This window comes from Engystomops pustulosus, chromosome 1, assembly GCF_040894005.1.
Source record: "Engystomops pustulosus chromosome 1, aEngPut4.maternal, whole genome shotgun sequence".
Classification (NCBI taxonomy): Eukaryota; Metazoa; Chordata; class Amphibia; order Anura; family Leptodactylidae; genus Engystomops; species Engystomops pustulosus.
Window position 1 is genome coordinate 95031468 of NC_092411.1, and position 20212 is coordinate 95051679.

General features: G+C 40.8%; 1 protein-coding gene across 3 annotated transcripts in view; it reads left to right on the forward strand.

Moving 5' to 3' along the window:
- EMID1 (EMI domain containing 1) overlaps nt 1–20212 on the forward strand; it is a 55257-nt gene that overhangs the window by 14141 nt on the left and 20904 nt on the right. For all 3 annotated transcript variants that reach the window (XM_072148343.1, XM_072148360.1, XM_072148351.1), the window contains exons 4-8: nt 3305–3394; nt 9725–9786; nt 9873–9990; nt 11898–11942; nt 15043–15132. In XM_072148343.1, the coding sequence (XP_072004444.1) occupies nt 3305–3394; nt 9725–9786; nt 9873–9990; nt 11898–11942; nt 15043–15132 (405 nt within the window). The remainder of the gene's footprint in view (nt 1–3304; nt 3395–9724; nt 9787–9872; nt 9991–11897; nt 11943–15042; nt 15133–20212) is intronic.

Consider the following 20212-nt stretch of genomic DNA (forward strand, 5'->3'; position numbering starts at 1 on the left):
ATGATGGCATCACACAGTTGCCGCAGATTTGTCGGCTGCACATCCATGATGCGAATCTCCTGTTCCACCACATCCCAAAGATGCTCTATTGGATTGAGATCTGGTGACTGTGGAGGCCATTTGAGTACAGTGAACTCATTGTCATGTTCAAGAAACCAGTCTGAGATGATTCCAGCTTTATGACATAGCGCATTATCCTGCTGAAAGTAGCCATCAGATGTTGGGTACATTGTGGTCATAAAGGGATGGACATGGTCAGCAACAATACTCAGGTAGGCTGTGGCGTTGCAATGATGCTCAATTGGTACCAAGGGGCCCAAAGAGTGCCAAGAAAATATTCCCCACACCATGACACCACCACCACCAGCCTGAACCGTTGATACAAGGCAGGATGGATCCATGCTTTCATGTTGTTGACGCCAAATTCTGACCCTACCATCCGAATGTCGCAGCAGAAATCGAGACTCATCAGACCAGGCAACGTTTTTCCAATCTTCTACTGTCCAATTTCGATGAGCTTGTGCAAATTGTAGCCTCCGTTTCCTGTTCTTAGCTGAAAGGAGTGGCACCCGGTGTGGTCTTCTGCTGCTGTAGCCCATCTGCCTCAAAGTTCGACTTATTGTGCGTTCAGAGATGCTCTTCTGTCTACCTTGGTTGTAACGGGTGGCGCTTTGAGTCACCGTTGCCTTTCTATCAGCTCGAACCAATCTGCCCATTCTCCTCTGTCCTCTGGCATCAACAAGGCATTTCTGCCCACAGAACTGCCACTCACTGGATGTTTTTTCTTTTTCAGACTTCTCTGTAAACCCTAGAGATGGTTGTGCGTGAAAATCCCAGTAGATCAGCAGTTTCTGAAATACTCAGACCAGCCCTTCTGGCACCAACAACCATGCCACGTTCAAAGACACTCAGATCACCTTTCTTCCCCATACTGATGCTCGGTTTGAACTGCAGGAGATTGTCTTGACCATGTCTACATGCCTAAAGGCACTGAGTTTCCGCCATGTGATTGGCTGATTAGAAATTAAGTGTTAACGAGCAGTTGGACAGGTGTACCTAATAAAGTGGCCGGTGAGTGTATAAATGTATCACTCTGGGCTGTAAATATTTTTTACTGGCAACATTTACTTTTAATAAAAAAAATTGTGGGGAGCCCCCCACAAGTTTGTGCCCCAGGATCTCTACCACCCTTAATCCAGCCCTGTATAAACAAATACAGTATATACTCACAAACATACAATACAAACAGCATAAACATACATATACTGCATATATACACAGGCATACAGCATGGATATATATATTGCATATACACACAAACATACAGCGATCTGGGGCCGTGATCTGGGTGCATGATTTGCGACCAGATCACAGCCCCCATTCTATGGCTCCAGTCTCCTAAGTGTCCTGTCCTCTAAAATAATTCTTAGATTATCTTACCAATTAGCCCCGTCATGGTTATTTTATAAACAGCCCCCTCATTGTTATTTTATATAAGCCCCCCTCACACCCTATGGATTCATTAGATACAGCCCCCCTCACTCTCTTGGATTCATTATGTACAGCCTTATGTGGGCCCCCCCAGCAGATCTGGGCCCCAGCAGTTGCTCAGGTATGTTCAATGCTGGCGCCGGCACTGTCTCCGGGTCACGGCATGGTCAGTATACAGTGCTTCACCGTACCATGACTGCCTCGGCCCGCTCTTCTGCCAATGGAGAAAGGAGGGTTGACAACCACTCACCCATCACCCTCCAGGCCTGTGCTTGCCCGGAATCCGGTCTGGGTAAGCACTAGGCCGTGGGAATGTCCCCTCAGCCAGTCTTCTTATCCATGGGGTTTGTTAGAGGCCATAGATATGATTTCATGCAGTCTGGGAGCTGCAAACCATATGGGAGAAGTAAATGGCAGGAAGCGTTGAGAGATTCCTAGTCCTGCCGTTCTGCTGTCTCCTTCCCCGACATTCTCATCTGTGCGTCCAGCTCTGCCGTGTAATCTGGAAGATGTGTACTGTTATATACATATTATGATATGATATGACAATGTTCAGCATAATATGCATATAACAGCGCACCTACTCCATTCTTTAGTGTGACAGGTCGGGTGACACTTTAGGCCCCGTAGAAGCTGCTAAGGGTACTACCCTGTTCTTACACCCATGGCCTCAGTTTCCATAATAATGAGAATCTTTCTAGATATAAGGCATTCTGATATATTATTATAATCAGTAATAAGGACTTATTATTTGGTACGTCTAGTCTAATTCATAAATCTTCTACAGAATTCAGAACAAGATGTGAGTTCCTCTTGTTTCTTCAAGGCTTGACTTATATATCATCATCACGGTAAAATTACTGTAATTGAAATATCTTATGTGCTTGTTTATGTTAATGTGGAATCAAATTTTTATTGATTTGATTATTGCCGATCTGAATATTATTCCCAATCCCGTGGATAAAAGTTGGTACATAACCATAACTCCAAATTTTAAGGTCTACAAAGGGTATATTCACTAAAGCAGCATCTGCTTGAAGGTCCTTCAAGCACCTCTTTCTTCCATTTACTTCTTGTTGGAGAAGAAGAAATTGTACATTCCCTACCTGTGTGGAATTGACTCATTGGTGGTAAAAATAATGCAAAATACAGGCACCATGATGGAAATTCAATTTTATTGTTGTTATGGGAACCCATGTCTCCACTGACTCTTCTTTATGTTTGACTTTTAGTATCACAGCTCTTTCATAGACTTTACAAAGGTTCTGTGTTCCTGTGGATGAAATACAGATTTCAACACAGAACACAGTGATTTATCAGTGACTTATCATTTTTGCTTTCTAGGGAACTTGGCACAATATAGTTTTTGATGGCCACAAGCTTCTCTTTATGATTACTGACTGACCACTTGTGATCTTTTCTCTGGGCCCACTACTGTCTGCTTCCTACTCCTATACATTCTTGCATAATTTACAACCACAGGCATGTAAACTATTACTAGGCAGTAACTGTATGAAACCACCCCCATACTAAGTATTTAATATAATTTTCAAATATTTTAGTGTTTATAAGCTTGTTGGAATGCTCTAAATGTATTAAGTGGTAGTTTCAATTATTAACAAGACATTGCGGCTCTGTAAGAGGCGCACAGCAAGGAGAAACCACTCTCAAACCTCTTTAAACAGGAGGTTAAACCTGTGCGTACAGACATACTAAGGATTTCATACACAACAAAGTAAATCTATAATCTCTACTTTGTATATGGGAGGTACAGCCATACAGAAAATATATTATTATTATTTCTGTCTTGTAGGTCCTACATCCTTCTCTGAAGTACAGGATTCTCCCCGCAGCAGTACTGTCATTCGAAAACTGCCGGCTAGGGAAGGGTCTAGTTTCTCAGGTAAATGAATAATAAGGTAATTTGTTAAGTAACTGTAGTAAATGGAAACATTTTTAAATGAAAAAAAAAAGATGCATATTAAGGTTAATGTTTTAAATTGACAGCGTTGTCAAGAAACAAGAGATATAAGAAGGGCTGTCACCATTAGAACTTGAAAATACTAGCCAAAACAGGAGGTAGGAATCAAAAATACCACAATAGAGACCCCTTAATCAAGTAGTCGAGTACTTATTAAATACCATTCTATAACAGGGCTGGTAAACGGAAGAATATCAGTCTATGAGTAAAGAAAATACCGTACTTACCAGCCCAGCTGAATTCCATCTAAGTGGGAAACCTTGATGTAAGTGCTCCCATCTCTACTAGACTTGGCACTTGCAGAAACTCATGCGTGTTTCATGTTACCATGCATTTGGCTGGTTTGAATGCATTTTCCTTCTTTGCTGGAAGCGTAAGCAGCTGGGAAAATATTAAAACAGCTGCTTACACTTCCAGCAATGAAGAAAAACCATCAAACCAGACAGATGCATGGTAACATGTAAAAAAAGCATGTGTTTTAAAAACGAATGCCTTTCTGCAATGGGGCACATTTACTTACCCTGTCCAGTCGCGATCCTGCCGCGCTTTGTCCGACGGGGATTCAGGTCTGCTGGGATTCACTAAGATCGTGTGCCTGATATGTAGGTTTAAAAACACATTGCAAACGCTACGTGCGACAGTGCGACCTCACCCTAAGAGATGGAATGGGCTGGTATTGGGAAGAATCCTTTTTTGGGATAGTGGAATATAGCAATAAAAAAGCCACTATGTGGTGTAAATCTGCATGTTGTAATCTTTTGAATTCCATTGCTGATCATCACTAGTGTTTCCACTAAATTCAGAACAGTAACAGAACATAGTATGAAACTGAACACAAATGTTGGCGCCGGTTGACTCCAGAAATAGATACAACCACAGGATTCTTATAGGCAGGGTTTTATTGTGATTTATTAATAGAGCACCATTAATTCCATGGTGCTTGAATTATAAAATAAACGGTTCTCATATGTTGCATATAAACCGGCAAAAGTGAAGGAGGAACATAAACAGGAAAGCTTAACCATAAGCTTATCTAAGTAAGAATGCATATCAGCCTAGTTGGCTCACAACCTTTATGGGATTTTAGCATTGTACGTATGACATTATGCCTATGGTATATCATCTACTGATGCTTATTGTGGGCCACAGTCGCCTGTCCTGCTTTTAACCTTCCTGTTTTGCAGACTGTTCCTGAGGTCAGATGGGGTTAAAAGCAGAGTTCACAAACTCTGCCAAGCCAGCTGGGGCAGGGTGGGCAGCTGTGAGAGAATCAGCAGCTTCAGGGAAACTTAACCATTCAGAGTTACATACAAAATGCCACTTATTAGTTAAACTCTCTGATTTGAGGATCGTCTATTGCTTGTGAGCAAAGGCAACATCTGTGCCATAAAAAGGTTTAGGTGGCTCTGTAAGGCTCCTAGCTCTGAGGTTTGATGACATCACAATGTATATTAGGTCTTGGTTTTGGCTCTTACCCATAACCTTCTAGGGGCTGGAGTGGGGAGGGCCGGTGCTGCACAGTACAATCCACTTGTTGCCAGAGCAACCACTGAAATGTGGCCAGGAAATGAGATGATTATAGAAAGGCAAAGGGAGAATGAAAGATATAGAACACTGGCACATTAGTAATGGGAAGATTCCCATAAAGGACACAATAATTCACCGATCTTGTAGAGAATGGTGTCTATATAAGGTATATATTGTGCAAAATGCAAAGCAATACAGAAGTGAATAACAGCAAAGGAGTGATAAATGAACTGAGGAAAACAAGATTAGTAAAACTGAACGAGCTGGAAAGCAAGGACAGAATAGGAGAATAGGTCAGGGATGAGAAATGACTACAGACAGAATGGATGGCAAGGCAGTCTTGGAGTAGCGATCTTATGAGAGAGAAGGGAGGGGTATGAGAAAGGAGGGAAGGAGGACGAGAAAGATTGAATTAAAAACATCTGTTATAATATGATGGAGCACTGTAATTATGTACGGATTGAGCAAGCAAGAACACATTCTCTACACACATATGGCATACATTGGAATCCTTCATTGCCTTCAAGGCCCTGTTCACAGCACATGTGAGCCATAAAGTTATTGAAAAAGAAAAAATAAAACATATGTTTTTGTTGGAAGAGGAAATTAAGTTTTGGTAGCTTTTTGCAGAAAAACCAAAATCTATACAAATGTTTATGTATGCAGTCCTAGCTTGTGCACTTCTATTAAACATTTCTAGTAGTGTAATATACATATTCTTGGTGATGGATAGTGTGCTATGAAGATGTTAACCTGCCAAAAAGACAGTATTATATAAAATATTCTTATTAGTGCAGATACTATTTTACAGTTTAATAATTAGGACAGTATGTATCAAGTGCTCACTGGGCCCAACAAAAGAGGAGATTTATCAGGATTTGTATGGCAGTTTTTTTTACATAAAATTTCTCAAATAATTGAAGTTACTTGTGAAATGTCAATAATTGTGATTGTTTTCCCCTGGTTGCAGCTCACATCAACAGTTTAAAGGGGTTTTCCCATCCCCTAGCTATGTTTACACAATAAAGATAATTTTAACCCCTTACTTTTTTACACAGTTTTCTTGCTGTTTTAGCTCTTATCACACCGTCAGTGTAAAATTCCAGAAGTTGGGCAGGCTCTCTAAGCAGACAATTCATGATTGTGTACTATGAGATGCAGGCAAAAGCCGTATTAACTGCTTCTACCTTCTTTTAATGATTTTGTCTGTCTCAGACAGACAGAGACCCCTGTCCTGCTCCTCCAATCTATGCAGTAGGGCTCTGCGTAACCTTCCAAAGTCATTGGGTGGTTGGCTTTTTAGTTAAAGACCCATTTAATTTTTTCTGTTTCCATCTTACTCCAAAAGCTGAAACATTTTCATTATTTTTTGTTACAGAGCTGTTTGAGGGCTTGTTTTCTGTGGGCCAAATTGTTCTTCCTAGTGCCACCATTGAATATTCCACGTAGTCAGAAGCTGCAAAATGAAAAAACATAGTTGCAACATTTTATCTCAAGCTTTGTTTTTATGGCTCTGTGTGGTCCTAATTATGCCACACCTTAATTTAATTAATCATAATTATACCAATTTTATAAAGCTTTGTAATGTTTGAATACCTCATTAAAATCCTCATTAAAATTCTTATCTTTTTTTAAAAAAACTATTTCTATGTATATCCAATTATTTTTATATATTGATAGATCAAGAATTTTTTAAATATTTGTTTTTATGTAGTATTTTGTAGGCTCTATAGGTTTTTGAACCCTAGGGGTTTTTATTGTGTACAATGTACATGGATGGCCATATTGCCTATTGGAATCAGGGGGGCCGTATTCCAGCCGCATATACGGTCGTGTGCATGAGGCCTTAGGCTTTCTTTTAAGCCATGCCTCTGAGGCTGCATGCACACGAACATGTGCCTGCCATAGCACATAAGGGGAGGAGGGCTTGGGCGCTGTGGGGCGTATGTACGGTTGCAAGCTTGCGTCCCCCCGATGATCGTGTTCATGTGGCCTGATACAGCTTTGTAGGCATACACTACAGATGGACCTGGAGTACTTTATTAGCCCCAAGCTGCCCAAGCTGCCATGTGAGACCATCAGACTTTTCCATGCAGCTGATATCCTCTACCCAAACAGTATATTAGCAGTACAATACAATTGTATTGCAGTATATTGTACGAGTAGTCAGACCCTGCAGGGTTTAAATGGGGTTTAAATAGCTTTAAATAGCTCAGACCACAAAGTCTGTAAAATAAAAAACATAAACCCATTACTTTACTGTACATGCACATTATTTATATGTCATCTCCTGGTTGAATGAACATTTCATAAATCACATTAAAGGGAATCTACTTCATCATAAAAAATTAAACACCTTAACTACAAATACCTTTTTGTAAGATCATCATCTGACCAATCCAGGCATGCCTTCAATATTCCTCTCCCTGTTTGTTATACACCAAAAATGTGCTTTTAAAAAAATATGCAAATCATTCTGAAGTGCTTTGGGGGTTAACAGAGCAAGGAATGTAATATTAAAGGCATGCCTGAATTAGTCAAATGATGATCTTTAATAAGGTATTTGTAATTTGGGTGGCTAATTTTTTTACTATGTTAAAATTAATTTACGGGGAACTTGAAAACACAATCCAGCTCACCTATTGGTGCAGGGTCCTTCAGCTCGCTGTATACGTGATACAATTTCAGAGTTTCTAAGTGCAGGGAAATAAACCAACACCATCTCCACAAATGCAGACACAATTCAATGCTTTATTTTATCTTCAGCTAAAAATTACAGTTGGGCAACATAGGAAAGACAAAAAACAACCATTTGATATGTTTCAAATCCCCACAGACTCACAGCAAGTCAAGGTTGGTCTAGTTGGGATAAACTTACATATAGGAGGTCATTTACTAAGGGTCCGAATCGCGTTTTTCCGTCGGGTTACCCCAATATTACCATTTTGCGCCAATTTTCCCTGAATTGCCCCGGGTTTTTGGCGCACGCATTCGGATTGTTGCACGCGACGGAAATCGTGGGGTGTGGCCGTAAGAAAACCCGCCGGTTTCGGAAAAACCGCCGTATTTTTTTTTAAAAAAAGTGTCGCTTGATACGCGCTTACCTGCACCCAGCAATGGATCGTGGACTCCAACGGACTTCAGCGCAGCAGCGACACCTGGTGGACATCGGGCGCACTACCTTAGTGAATCACCGGAAGATCCGAATCCTTCACCGCTGGATGGCGACAGGACCGGGTAAGTAAATGTGCCCCATAGTGTGTTTGGTTAAACCCTGGTTAAATCTTGGTTTAATTCTGATATAGCTCATGTGTGCACCTAAGATCTGCAATTTCTAAATTTATACACTCAAGAATAATTAGTGACTACTATTAGGTGTGAAACACTGGTGGAGGAAAGAGATGGAAGAAAACAGCTTTTAGAGAACAGCAGGGAATTAGGTATACATTCACATGTACCAATAAACTTAAGTGAGAAAGGTGAAGATGAATACACAATTGCAAAACATTCCTGGGATCTGTGGTGCCACATAATGCAGACATACCTGAGGCTGAGAGAATGGAAGGTGATGAGCAGTAGTGGATTATAATTTAGGTGGTTTGGGTGGTAGCCAGGGGTCCAAGCCTTCTAAGGGGCTCATGGCCCCAAGCCACCCACCTAATTTTATACTCAGAAGGACCTTCACCCATATAATTCTCATACAACTGTTCCTGCACTCAACATACACTTACAAAACAGCAATTTCAGGACCTTTGAAGGTCCTCCAATGGTGCTGAAACTGCAGATTAAAAGCAGGCAGAAGAGAACCATCATCAGTTCCCCCAGAAACTTGATCCTAGCACCATATGTAGGAAGTGAATTCCAGACTTGTAGGGGCAATAATATTCATACAGCCAAGGGCCCATGGCAGTCTTAATCTGCCCCTTGTGACAAGATCAAGTGGAAGTGATGGCAGAGGTTGAAGATAATGAATGAGGCAGGATCATATTCTAGAATATTACATTCTGGTATAATTCAGATCTGCACTTAAAAGACTGCACTGAATTTAGATGACTGCAAACTCTACTGCTCTACAGTTACTGGGCTTTCATATTTAATATTTTTACTTGTTGGATCATAGTTTTTATTTGTGTACTTCCTACATGAAAATATATTATCTGTATGTCATCCAGGCTAGGCAGCAAGCTTCTTGCTGTGTAGCTGCTGTGAGATCATTCACTTCCATGCAGACAAGGTGAGCAGCAGCTGCAGCGGGAAAACTCCCAGATTCATAATCCAGCATGTTGCTCAGTACATAATAAAAATCCCTGTAAAAATCTCTTGAATACTTTAATGAAGTATTCCATTATTTAAGACAGAAAAGCTCATGTTTTGTGTCCTCTCCAGGCTTAGTGGGGCTTGAGTTGAGCAGCAGAATGTATGGGGATAGAATTGCTCACGCTCAGTAAAAACCTCATTCTTCAATGCCTAAAACCATATCACTTATTTTTTTATTTCAGCTATCACTAATATTGATATATATATTTTTTTAATTATTTTTACTGTTCATTCATATCTCTTGAACTGTTCATTTCATATGCTGTTTGCTTGATCCCATAATCAGTGTCTTGCAGGCCGACATTGAGACACTGTGGTAACATGATAGCAGAGAAAAAGTAGAGTTTTGTACTTTTACTTTAAAATATGTGTTGGCTATATCTTTTACCTTCTGTTTTCTCTGACTAGGATGCTTAAACTGCAGTAAGATTCCAGAGCTCAGTGAGCGACTCAGCTCCCTGGAAGCAAAGGTAATTTCACTTAAAAGGATTTATACAGTGCGTTTTCATACCTATAATGTGTCTTACTCATATTCACAAATTATTTTCTTTAATAGGTTGCAATCATCTTGGCATCTGATATCAAGGAACAAGGCGGTGAATCACCACCTGAAGCATCTGGGCTTTTGGGAAGCATACAAGCGCGTGGTAGTCCTGGGGAGGTGGGCATGAAGGGTAGGATTGAATGATACTGTGTTTCTTGTGCCAACATCTAAATTTTGCTTTGATTTTTGTTTAATTCTCTTTAATGCGCTTTCCAGGACTATCAGACAAATACCTAACCTACAAAGTTTCAAACATACTCTTAAAACCCATCTCATTAGACAAGCTAACTCACTAACTGCATGAAATTTCAACTCTTTCTTTACTAATCCATCCTATGTCCTATCTCCCGTCTGATATCCGGCAACCAGCAGGCACCAAGCTTCAGGCTTCTTTGCAGTCCCATTCACCTTGGACTCTGTATATAAGATGGCGGTTGATGGCTGGTACAAGCAGCCATTAAATCCCTTTATTCTGTTCCTTTATAAAGAATGGCTGGACCATTATACAAGCTCTTATACCTCTTGTGTCCCCCCCCCCCCCCTTATTCTCATAGACTCTAACTTCTTGCGAGCAGGCCCTCACTCCTATTGTTCCATATGAATGTTTGTACACTGTAATGTAGTATTATATTTGTACATGTCCCCTATGATTTGTCAAGCGCTATGGAATATGATGGCGCTATATAAACATTATTATAGTACTATAGCTTACTGCATCTTTATATGCCAGTATGTGTCTGTCTATGTGCTCAGTGTTTATGGCAGGAGCTTTTAAGAGGAGTGTATACAAAAAACAAGATGTGAATATAGCCTAAGGTTTGCTTTTTATCCTGTATTTTGCTACTTGATTGAAATAGTTTTAAAATACAACAAAGCTATTAAAACACAATTGATTACTTTTCCAACTTTACCATATGCTAAAAGTATTGACAATCACAATATTTTTAAAAAATGCCCCTAAAGAAATAAAAACAGCTATTACAGAACTTGTAAGTACATTTAGAGAGTAACTGTCATTTGAGATAATTTTTTTAATATATTGTGCTGGGAGGATGTGAACATTTTTCAAATATACTACATGCACATACTGCTTAGTTTGTAAAAATAAATCAAGCTCCTCCCTCTCATAGAGATCTGTATTCCAGCATATAACAGTGTCTGTCTATGGAGGCTGCATGAGCTCACATCTAATCTCCCTGTGTTTAGGAAAAATGCTTTGAGATGGGAGGATTAACCCCTTCACTTTCAGCTTGATTTTTAAAAACAATACTCATAGCATACTACAGCCAGGGAAAGAGAAGAAATAGTTAACATTAACAATTGTTTAACTAATAGGAGAGAGAGACCTGTCTTCAATCCAGTAGACAGATCTGCCACAGCAACATAGAAGTAACAATGTAACTAAGGTTTGCAGTTTGCAGTCTGTTTCTTTACAAACTAAGCAGAATTCATTAATGAAGTTCAATAGAAATATGTTCTTAACACTCCCCTTCACACAATATCAAAAATTATCTGAAATGATGCTTACACTTTAAGCACCAATTGAAAAACTATGAACCTATCAAAGTTTCAGCCATTTCTGTCCAAATGGTTTATTGCTGGTCCCAGCTTGTCTTTTTGTTGGGCTGTTAGGCTGTGTTTTTCAGAACAGGACACCCCTTTAAGACGCAGAAGTTAGGCAACCTCAACCATGTCTGTAGCTTAATACTCCCTATCCTCCTGTGCACTGATGAAGTAGTCTTTTCTACTCATATGACACATGTCCGCATTCCACTGTTTTGATGAATACTGTATGTCTCACAGGATATAGGAAGGAACCAGCAACAGGAGAGGTTGTTCTACATCCTGTGTCTTCACTTCCATACCATAAATCTAATTAATTAACCTTTTAGAAATGTCACCTACTGAGCTGTGTGCATTTGACTTCACGATGATTTGTAATGTTCCTTAAATGCTTCTCTTTGAGTTGAAACAATCTCTACACTCTCCGGTTCTATGGTAATTTGCATCACTAGTATCTGTATCTTCCGTTTGCAGGGTCTATGTTGCGTCAAGAGAAGGGTTCATTTTTAGCCCAGGAAGGTAAGCAAGAAAAATGACCTACCTTACTTGGGGCTGTATTTGCCATTAGGTATTTAAGGGGCTTTACCTAGGACATCCGGGTACAGAGTAGTCATCCTAAGGAACAGGAATGTTTTTCTTTTTCATTTTAATAAAATGATGTTTTCATCCTTGGCCATATTGCTGCCAGACTGATGTGTCATAAACTATCGGAGAGGTCGACCAGAGTATACACTGTAGGAGTGTTAAATTGTGGTTTTATAATATACACTCACCGGTCACTTTATTAGGTACACCATGCTAGTAACGGGTTGGACCCCCTTTTGCCTTCAGAACTGCCTCAATTCTTCGTGGCATAGATTCAACAAGGTGCTGGAAGCATTCCTCAGAGATTTTGGTCCATATTGACATGATGGCATCACACAGTTGCCGCAGATTTGTCAGCTGCACATCCATGATGCGAATATCCCGTTCCACCACATCCCAAAGATGCTCTATTGCAGTGATGGCGAACCTTTTACAGACCGAGTGCCCAAACTACAACCATAATCCACTTATTTACCGTGAAGTGCCAGCATGGAATTTTATACATTAACTTACTGCTCCCTTCTTCCACATCTTTCAATTGTATCGGCCGCCTGAGGCCACCAATATAGTTGTTAGAAGGAAGGCAAATTCAGACTATCATTGTAGCTTCTCCCCAGGGCCTCTGTACAGGAAGAAAGGTGGGTCCACTAGGAGAACCTCCAAAGATAATGAAGTTCTGTCAACACCTTCTTACTTTCCACGCAGTTACAAACAGCCAATAAAGTATCGCTTTAAAATAGCGCCGAGCGCAGCATCTCTTAAGTTGAAGATTCAGTGTTTGGTGAACTTTGTCCTTGGACAATGGCCTGAGTACCCGCAGAAAGGGCTCAGAGTGCCACCTCTGGCACCCGTGCCATAGGTTCGCCACCACTGCTCTATTGGATTGAGATCTGGTGACTGTGGAGGCCATTTGAGTACAGTGAACTCATTGTCATGTTCAAGAAACCAGTCTGAGATGATTCCAGCTTTATGACATGGCGCATTATCCTGCTGAAAGTAGCCATCAGATGTTGGGTACATTGTGGTCATAAAGGGATGGACATGGTCAGCAACAATACTCAGGTAGGCTGTGGCGTTGCAACGATGCTCAATTGGTACCAAGGGGCCCAAAGAGTGCCAAGAAAATATTCCCCACACCATGACACCACCACCACCAGCCTGAACCGTTGATACAAGCCAGGATGGATCCATGCTTTCATGTTGTTGACGCCAAATTCTGACCCTACCATCCGAATGTCGCAGCAGAAATCGAGACTCATCAGACCAGGCAACGTTTTGCCAATCTTCTACTGTCCAATTTCGATGAGCTTGTGCAAATTGTAGCCTTAGTTTCCTGTTCTTAGCTGAAAGGAGTGGCACCCGGTGTGGTCTTCTGCTGCTGTAGCCCATCTGCCTCAAAGTTCGACGTACTGTGCGGTCAGAGATGCTCTTCTGCCTACCTTGGTTGTAACGGGTGGCGATTTGAGTCACTGTTGCCTTTCTATCAGCTCGAACCAGTCTGCCCATTCTCCTCTGACCTCTTGCATCAACAAGGCATTTACGCCCACAGAACTGCCGCTCACTGGATGTTTTTTCTTTTTCGGACCATTCTCTGTAAACCCTAGAGATGGTTGTGCGTGAAAATCCCAGTAGATCAGCAGTTTCTGAAATACTCCGACCAGCCCTTCTGGCACCAACAACCATGCCACGTTCAAAGGCACTCAAATCACCTTTCTTCCCCATACTGATGCTCGGTTTGAACTGCAGGAGATTGTCTTGACCATGTCTACATGCCTAAATGCACTGAGTTGCCGCCATGTGATTGGCTGATTAGAAATTAAGTGTTAACGAGCAGTTGGACAGGTGTACCTAATAAAGTGGCCGGTGAGTGTATAGGTGTGGGAAAGGTAATAGAAAGTCATAGTATATAGGAGCGGGAACACAAGTGGTAATAGTTCATAGAAGTAGTGGCACAATTAGATATAGTATTTTGGAGTATGGTAAAAGGGGGTCAAATTCTATAGGAAAAGGAGCATGCACGGTAAAAGTCGTTAAGGCTGGGGTGAAATATACAAGATTAGAATGAATGAAAATTACTTTTATACTTAGAGATAGTTTTATACTGGATAATACTGAGCAAATGTCAAGATAGATACTTAGTTTAATTAGCAAATCATGATAAAGGAGCCTTTAGGGAGGTGTTCAGCCTTAGTCCCTAAGGCAATGGCTTATTCACATGACTGTAATGAGGGCCGGGATCTGACCACAAAATTTAATCATGGCCCCCATTGAGGTCTATGGCATCCAATCACGGTGCAGTGAGCACACTGTGATATTTGGGTGGATGTGTGGTGTGTCCGCTCTTCTTTCTATGGAGAGGGCAGGGGTGAAGAGCACTCACCACTCCTCTTAGCTGTGTGGGATGCCCCAGGTTCCAGCCTGGGGAGCCACGTCCCTCTGAACGTAGCCTTAGCTGTAAATACGGCCATGACCATACCAAAAAGTGGTGTTGATCAAACAGAGGGTTTTCCAAGGCAATACAAAAATATTCAAAACAGCTAGACATGGGTCGGAACATAAAAAAAGAATAGACCGGCGCCCATGTCTGCAATAGTCTTGCCTGGAGATGTTGTCACTGTGGGATCAGTAAACTGAAACACTTTTTTATGTTACACCCACATGTTGAGACCTATCGAGGGCTGTCACTGCACAAAGAATAACGCTGGTTTTCCAGCTCTGTTTTCTCTTGTTAATACGGTGCAGGAACTGCCACTAGCAGTTAATGGTGGCCTCAAGTGTTAGTTTCCACTGATCTGATAACGATAACTTATAACTGGGTTATCAATATGACTACATTGGAAAAACCCATCATTCCAACTTTGAAAAGTAAAAACTGGTGGATTAACTCGCCCATATATTGACGTTTCAAGTGAACAGTACAACCGTTATATTCTGAGTGGACCTTTTGAATCTTGTTTCGGATCATGTGTGTGTATGTGTATGTGGAAATATAGAAATGAATGAAATAAAAATTATTTGTTTGTTTTTTATTTAGGTATAAATACCAGGAAAGGTGCTGTAGGTCCAGTGGGCACTCCAGGAAGCCCATGGTCTCCAGGCACAAAAGGTCCAGCTGGCCCTCCAGGTGGGATAGTAGTAGTCTTTTCCTGTTAGAGTCTCTCTAATGTTTATCTCATAAGTTACTACTATTTATGCTGCCTTTATATCTGCCTACACTTTTATCTTTCTGTAAATGCATTACTTATATTACTCTGTACTCTATATTTTCTATATATGTTTGTGCATGATGTGGCAGATTACGTGACCAGAATGTAAATGTGTAAAGTGGATATAGATCCAGTTTGTCTTTGGCAGAATTCCATCCTGAATGTCCAGAGAAAGGCTGAACTCTGGTAAAAAAAACACAAATGACTAATTAATCAGATAAATAGATTTTCTGGATTTATATGAACAAAGCTAAATGACTGTATAATGCAAAATGAAGCAACTTCATCTGAATATCATGAGCAATGGCAGTAGGCAAACAAAGCTAAAGGGGTATGTACCTCAAACCTTAAAGGAAATCTATCATCAAAAGCATAATAGATCCAGAACTGTGGTAGTCTTCTTATATTTGTTATGCATGGCCTCCTTCCTTCTAAAATCAACATGTACTCTGTACTTGTGCAGTGAGCACTTACTAGATCTAAGTGTCCCTGGTTTATCATGCTTGAATTTGATGGTAGATTGGAGCGGACTGGTCAATAATAACCATATCCCACTGATGCCTCTATCCATGGAATTAGAGCCACCATTCATCTAAAAAAAAAAAAAGTTATTGATGTTTTTTGATCCAGTCATGGAGGTGGGAAGCTGCACTATACAGTCATGGAGGCGGGGAGCTGCACTATACAGTCATGGAGGCGGGGAGCTGCAGTATACAGTCAAGCAAACCGCCTCCTAACCAATCCTGACACTGCTAACCTGGCTGAAGAGATTTTCTAAGGAGACGTGAGGAGTCAGTGGGTGTGTGTGACTCAGCTCTGATACTGATTTACTACTTATTTACCCCCTCAGGAAGGAGGGGGCGGTTGAGATAGATACTAGCTGTTTAAGGAGAAATCAACCTTCCTCCTCACTCCACCCACAGGTTCTTTTTAAGCCTTTCTTACTACTACCAGAGGAGAAACTTGCTCTATGGTTGTCACAGTATAATCTCATCTACTCTGTAAAATATAAACATTATTGATGTTTGTGTGTTATGTGTTGCAGCATTCATACTTGGCACCAATCCTATTCATACCTGATTTTAATGTACAATGTGGCATCTTTGGTGATCCATTCTGACAAATTGCATAAAAACTTAACAAAAAAAACTTTATATATATCGGATTATATCAGTGAAAATGTCACATCTCAAAGTTAAAGTTAATTTTGTTTACATGATGTTCTATTTGTGTACATGTAATTTTTGCCTGCAAAGCTGGCAGTATGTTTCGTGTTCCAGCTTTATTGGTTTAAACCGTTCACTATTTGTTCTCAAAGAAAACTCTGCTTACCTTGTCATTTTATTTTTTTATTTACCTCCACAAAGATATCTTTTCATGGATTTTTTGTTAAATAATTGCACAGGCGGTCCCCTACTTAAGGACACCCGACTTACAGACAACCCATAGTTAAGGACAGACCGCTCTGACCTGCTTTACTATAGTCCCAGACTGCAATAATTAGCTGTAAAGTGTCTGTAATGAAGCTTTATTGATAATCCTTGGTCCCATTACAGCAAAAAATGTTTACACTCCAATTGTCACTGGGGCCAAATTTTTTTTTGTCTGGATCTACAATTATAAAATATACAGTTTCGACTTACATACAAATTCAACTTAAGAACAAACCTCCGGACCCTATCTTGTACGTAACCCCCCAGGTTACAAGTACTGCCTGTACTTGTCTTTGGACACTAGTTCCCATATTCCTTACCCTCACCTACCTGGGTCTCTAATATGCATTTTTATCCATAGGTATCAGTTTTATAGTAGTTACACACTCATAAATTGAGGGCAGTTTGATAGTACTTATATCATTGTGCATATGAGGAAGTATTATAGAGGACAATAATATAATAGTTGTATTCTTGTAAAAATTAGGGGCAGTTTTGTAGTAGATAGTCGTAAATAGAAGGCAGTAGTATTGTAATATTCTTGTACATAAGAGACTAGCTGTATTCTTGTAAACAGGGACAGTATTTATAGTATTTTTACTCCTGTGCACAGGAGAAATATTACAGTAGATTAATTTTTGTACATTGGGAGCAGTATTGTAATGTCTGTGCCTGAACGTCGCTCTATCCGCAGTTGGCGGAATACATGGAGTTTATTTGTGTGTGAACTGTGGTTTAATTCTTATGTTTGGATTAACTGAGCCACACCCGGCTCCATGCATTTTAGTCCTTCCCAGCAAGGGTTACTAGGCTGATGGACAGTTCCCCCAATGTACTGCTGGAGGCATGTACGGGAACTGAATATATACCTGCCTGCTCCCATGAGACCTTGCTGGTTATTTTTAGTCTTGTCCTATCTGTGTATCAAGCTCAGTTTTACCTGTCTCTGTATATCCCGTCTGTACCTGTATCCATCAGACTTGCTGGTTAATTTGAGTCTTGTCTTCCCTGTGTTTCTAGTTCAGTTTTACCTGTCTCTGTTTATCCTGTCTTGTACCTGTACCTGTATCTGGATCTGACCTGTGATTATCTGCCTGAAGACCTGTATATATCTGTCCCTGTCTCAGTCCTGTGTTTGTGTTCTGTGCACCAGTGTGAACACTGGTCTATTCCTGTATTCAGGATTCCTGTTCAGTCCTGTGTCGGTCTCTGTGTACCAGTGTGAACACTGGTCTATACCTGTATTTCCGTTACCTGTCCACTCCACCATCCAGCAGCTGCCAGACGAAGTAAGTGTCCCCTGTCCTGTTGTAGGGTCATTCAGGGACCGTCAGTTAGGTTCCTGATAGTGGGTTCGCCCTTATCAGGGCGGTTTATCTGCTTTAGGCAGGGCTTTAGCCCGCAGGGACGTCGCAGGGTGAGTTCGCCACCACTTACCCAGTCTGACAGCTAGCGCCAAGCCTGGTTGTGGTTGTGCGTTTGCTGGACGGGTGTTGACAAGTATTATAGTGGTTTTATTTTTGTACATAGGAGCAATATTATAGCAGTTATACTTATGCACATTGGAGCAACATTATAGTAGTTTTATTCTTGTAAATAGGAGCAGTATGTAAAGGCACCTACCACCACGATTCTACCTATAAAGGACGGGTGGTAGGTGGTTAAATGGGACGTGAGGATAGCCCTTTTTGGGCTAACCCTCACGTCCCGGCTATCCTTTAGTAAACTTTAATGCAGGTATATGCTAATTTTTTAAGTGGCTACTGGGGCGTGGAGTAGCCGGACATGAGGCTACTAGTCGCGGCTACTCCACGCCCCAGTAGCCTCGTTCCTCCGCCTACCATGTAATCTTCGGCGCGCAGCTCCTCGTAGCTGCACGCCCTCGTCCGAGTCCCCCGGCATCTGCGGCGTTCTGCGCAGAACGCAAGGTATTCGGACAAGGGTACGCAGCTGCGAGGAGCTGCGCGCCGAAGATTACATGGTAGGCGGCGAAAAGAGGTTACTGGGGCGTGGAGTAGCCGCGACTAGTAGCTTCATGTCCGGCTACTCTACGCCCCAGTAGCCGCTTAAAAAAATTTGTATAGCCCAAAAAGGGCTATCCTCACGTCCTGTTTAACCACCTACCACCCATTCTACCTTTATAGGTAGAATCGTGGTGGTAGGTGCCCTTTAAGTAGTTTTATTGTAGGAGAAATATTACAGTATTTATAGTCTACATATGAGCAACGTTTTATTAGTTATATGGTATTCCTGTTTTCATATAGGCCCAGTTTCCTTTCCTACTTGAACTGACCCCACCTACTGCTCACCATGTGGCCACTTTTATATTTTTTTTCAGGGTCACTTATTTCCCTAGGAAAAACATAGGGCTATAGTAAGATAAACAATCTCTGTATATAGGGTTGAGAGGTAGGGCAGTTTTTTGAATATAGGGAAGTTCGGATAGGGCACAGATGCATATGATGAGGATGCATACTTGCCAACAGTTCTTTTTCTTGATGGAGAATATGGGGCTTACACAAATCCTGCGCAAAAGTACTCTCCTGGAGGACGTCCTAGGTGTTTTAGAGGCTTTCACAAGTCCTTCTGGGGACAAGGATTATATTTAAATGTTGGCAAGTATAGGAACATAAAACTCAGCAGATGCTCTTAGCAGATGACCCAGAGTGGCACTGCTCACACACATTAGTATTACTGTAGAAAAAAACAAAAAAAAATCACTTATGAAAACATAGTACAAGACAGAGCTTTTTCCTGGGATTACATTTGGCAGTGAACACAGACCCTTCATCAGCAAAACAGATCAGAGAATATCTGCAGTTTAATGTACAAAGAAGAAGTAAATAAAAGGATGTATGCAGAACAAAGAAAAAAAAACTTTATAACAGTGGAGTAAATATAACACTGCAATAAAATTCTTGCTGAATTAAGGATTAGTGAATAGTGTACGAAAAAGCAGTATAGTCAGCATGGCTATGTCCCTGTGGTAGAAAGGAACTTCATTTTCAATATTCCTTAGTCATCTGAAGTCCTACTAAAACATTTTCCCATTACTCTATAAACCTACTGTCCCTGGCACTGACAGACAACAATGGATATAGCTGTTTGCAGTGACCCTACAGAATAGACATCTATGAAGCATTCAGCATTAGGACTCTATTATGGCTTGTTCTCCATGTCTTTGGAAACAAAGGGCAAAGGGTGGCAATAACAATGAATTCCATTTCTTCAGTACAATTCAAGACACATTCTTACTAGCTTAGGCAACTTTCACATGAATGTATGCTTTTTTCTCAGTCATGTATTTCACTGGCGTATTTGGCTGTATATACATGACATTTTTTTACCGTATTTTTGACCGCATGTCACCATATCCGTTCCATATACTTGAAAAATACTGTGGTTTGGCAAATGATTTTACTAACTTGCTCAACCCCAAAATCCCTGAATCCTACACGTATATACAGCAGCATATGGTGCATAACCATATGAAATGCATATTTTAAATGTGTCCATAGACTTCTATTAAGTGAATGGAAATACTTGAGAAAATAAGACATGCTCT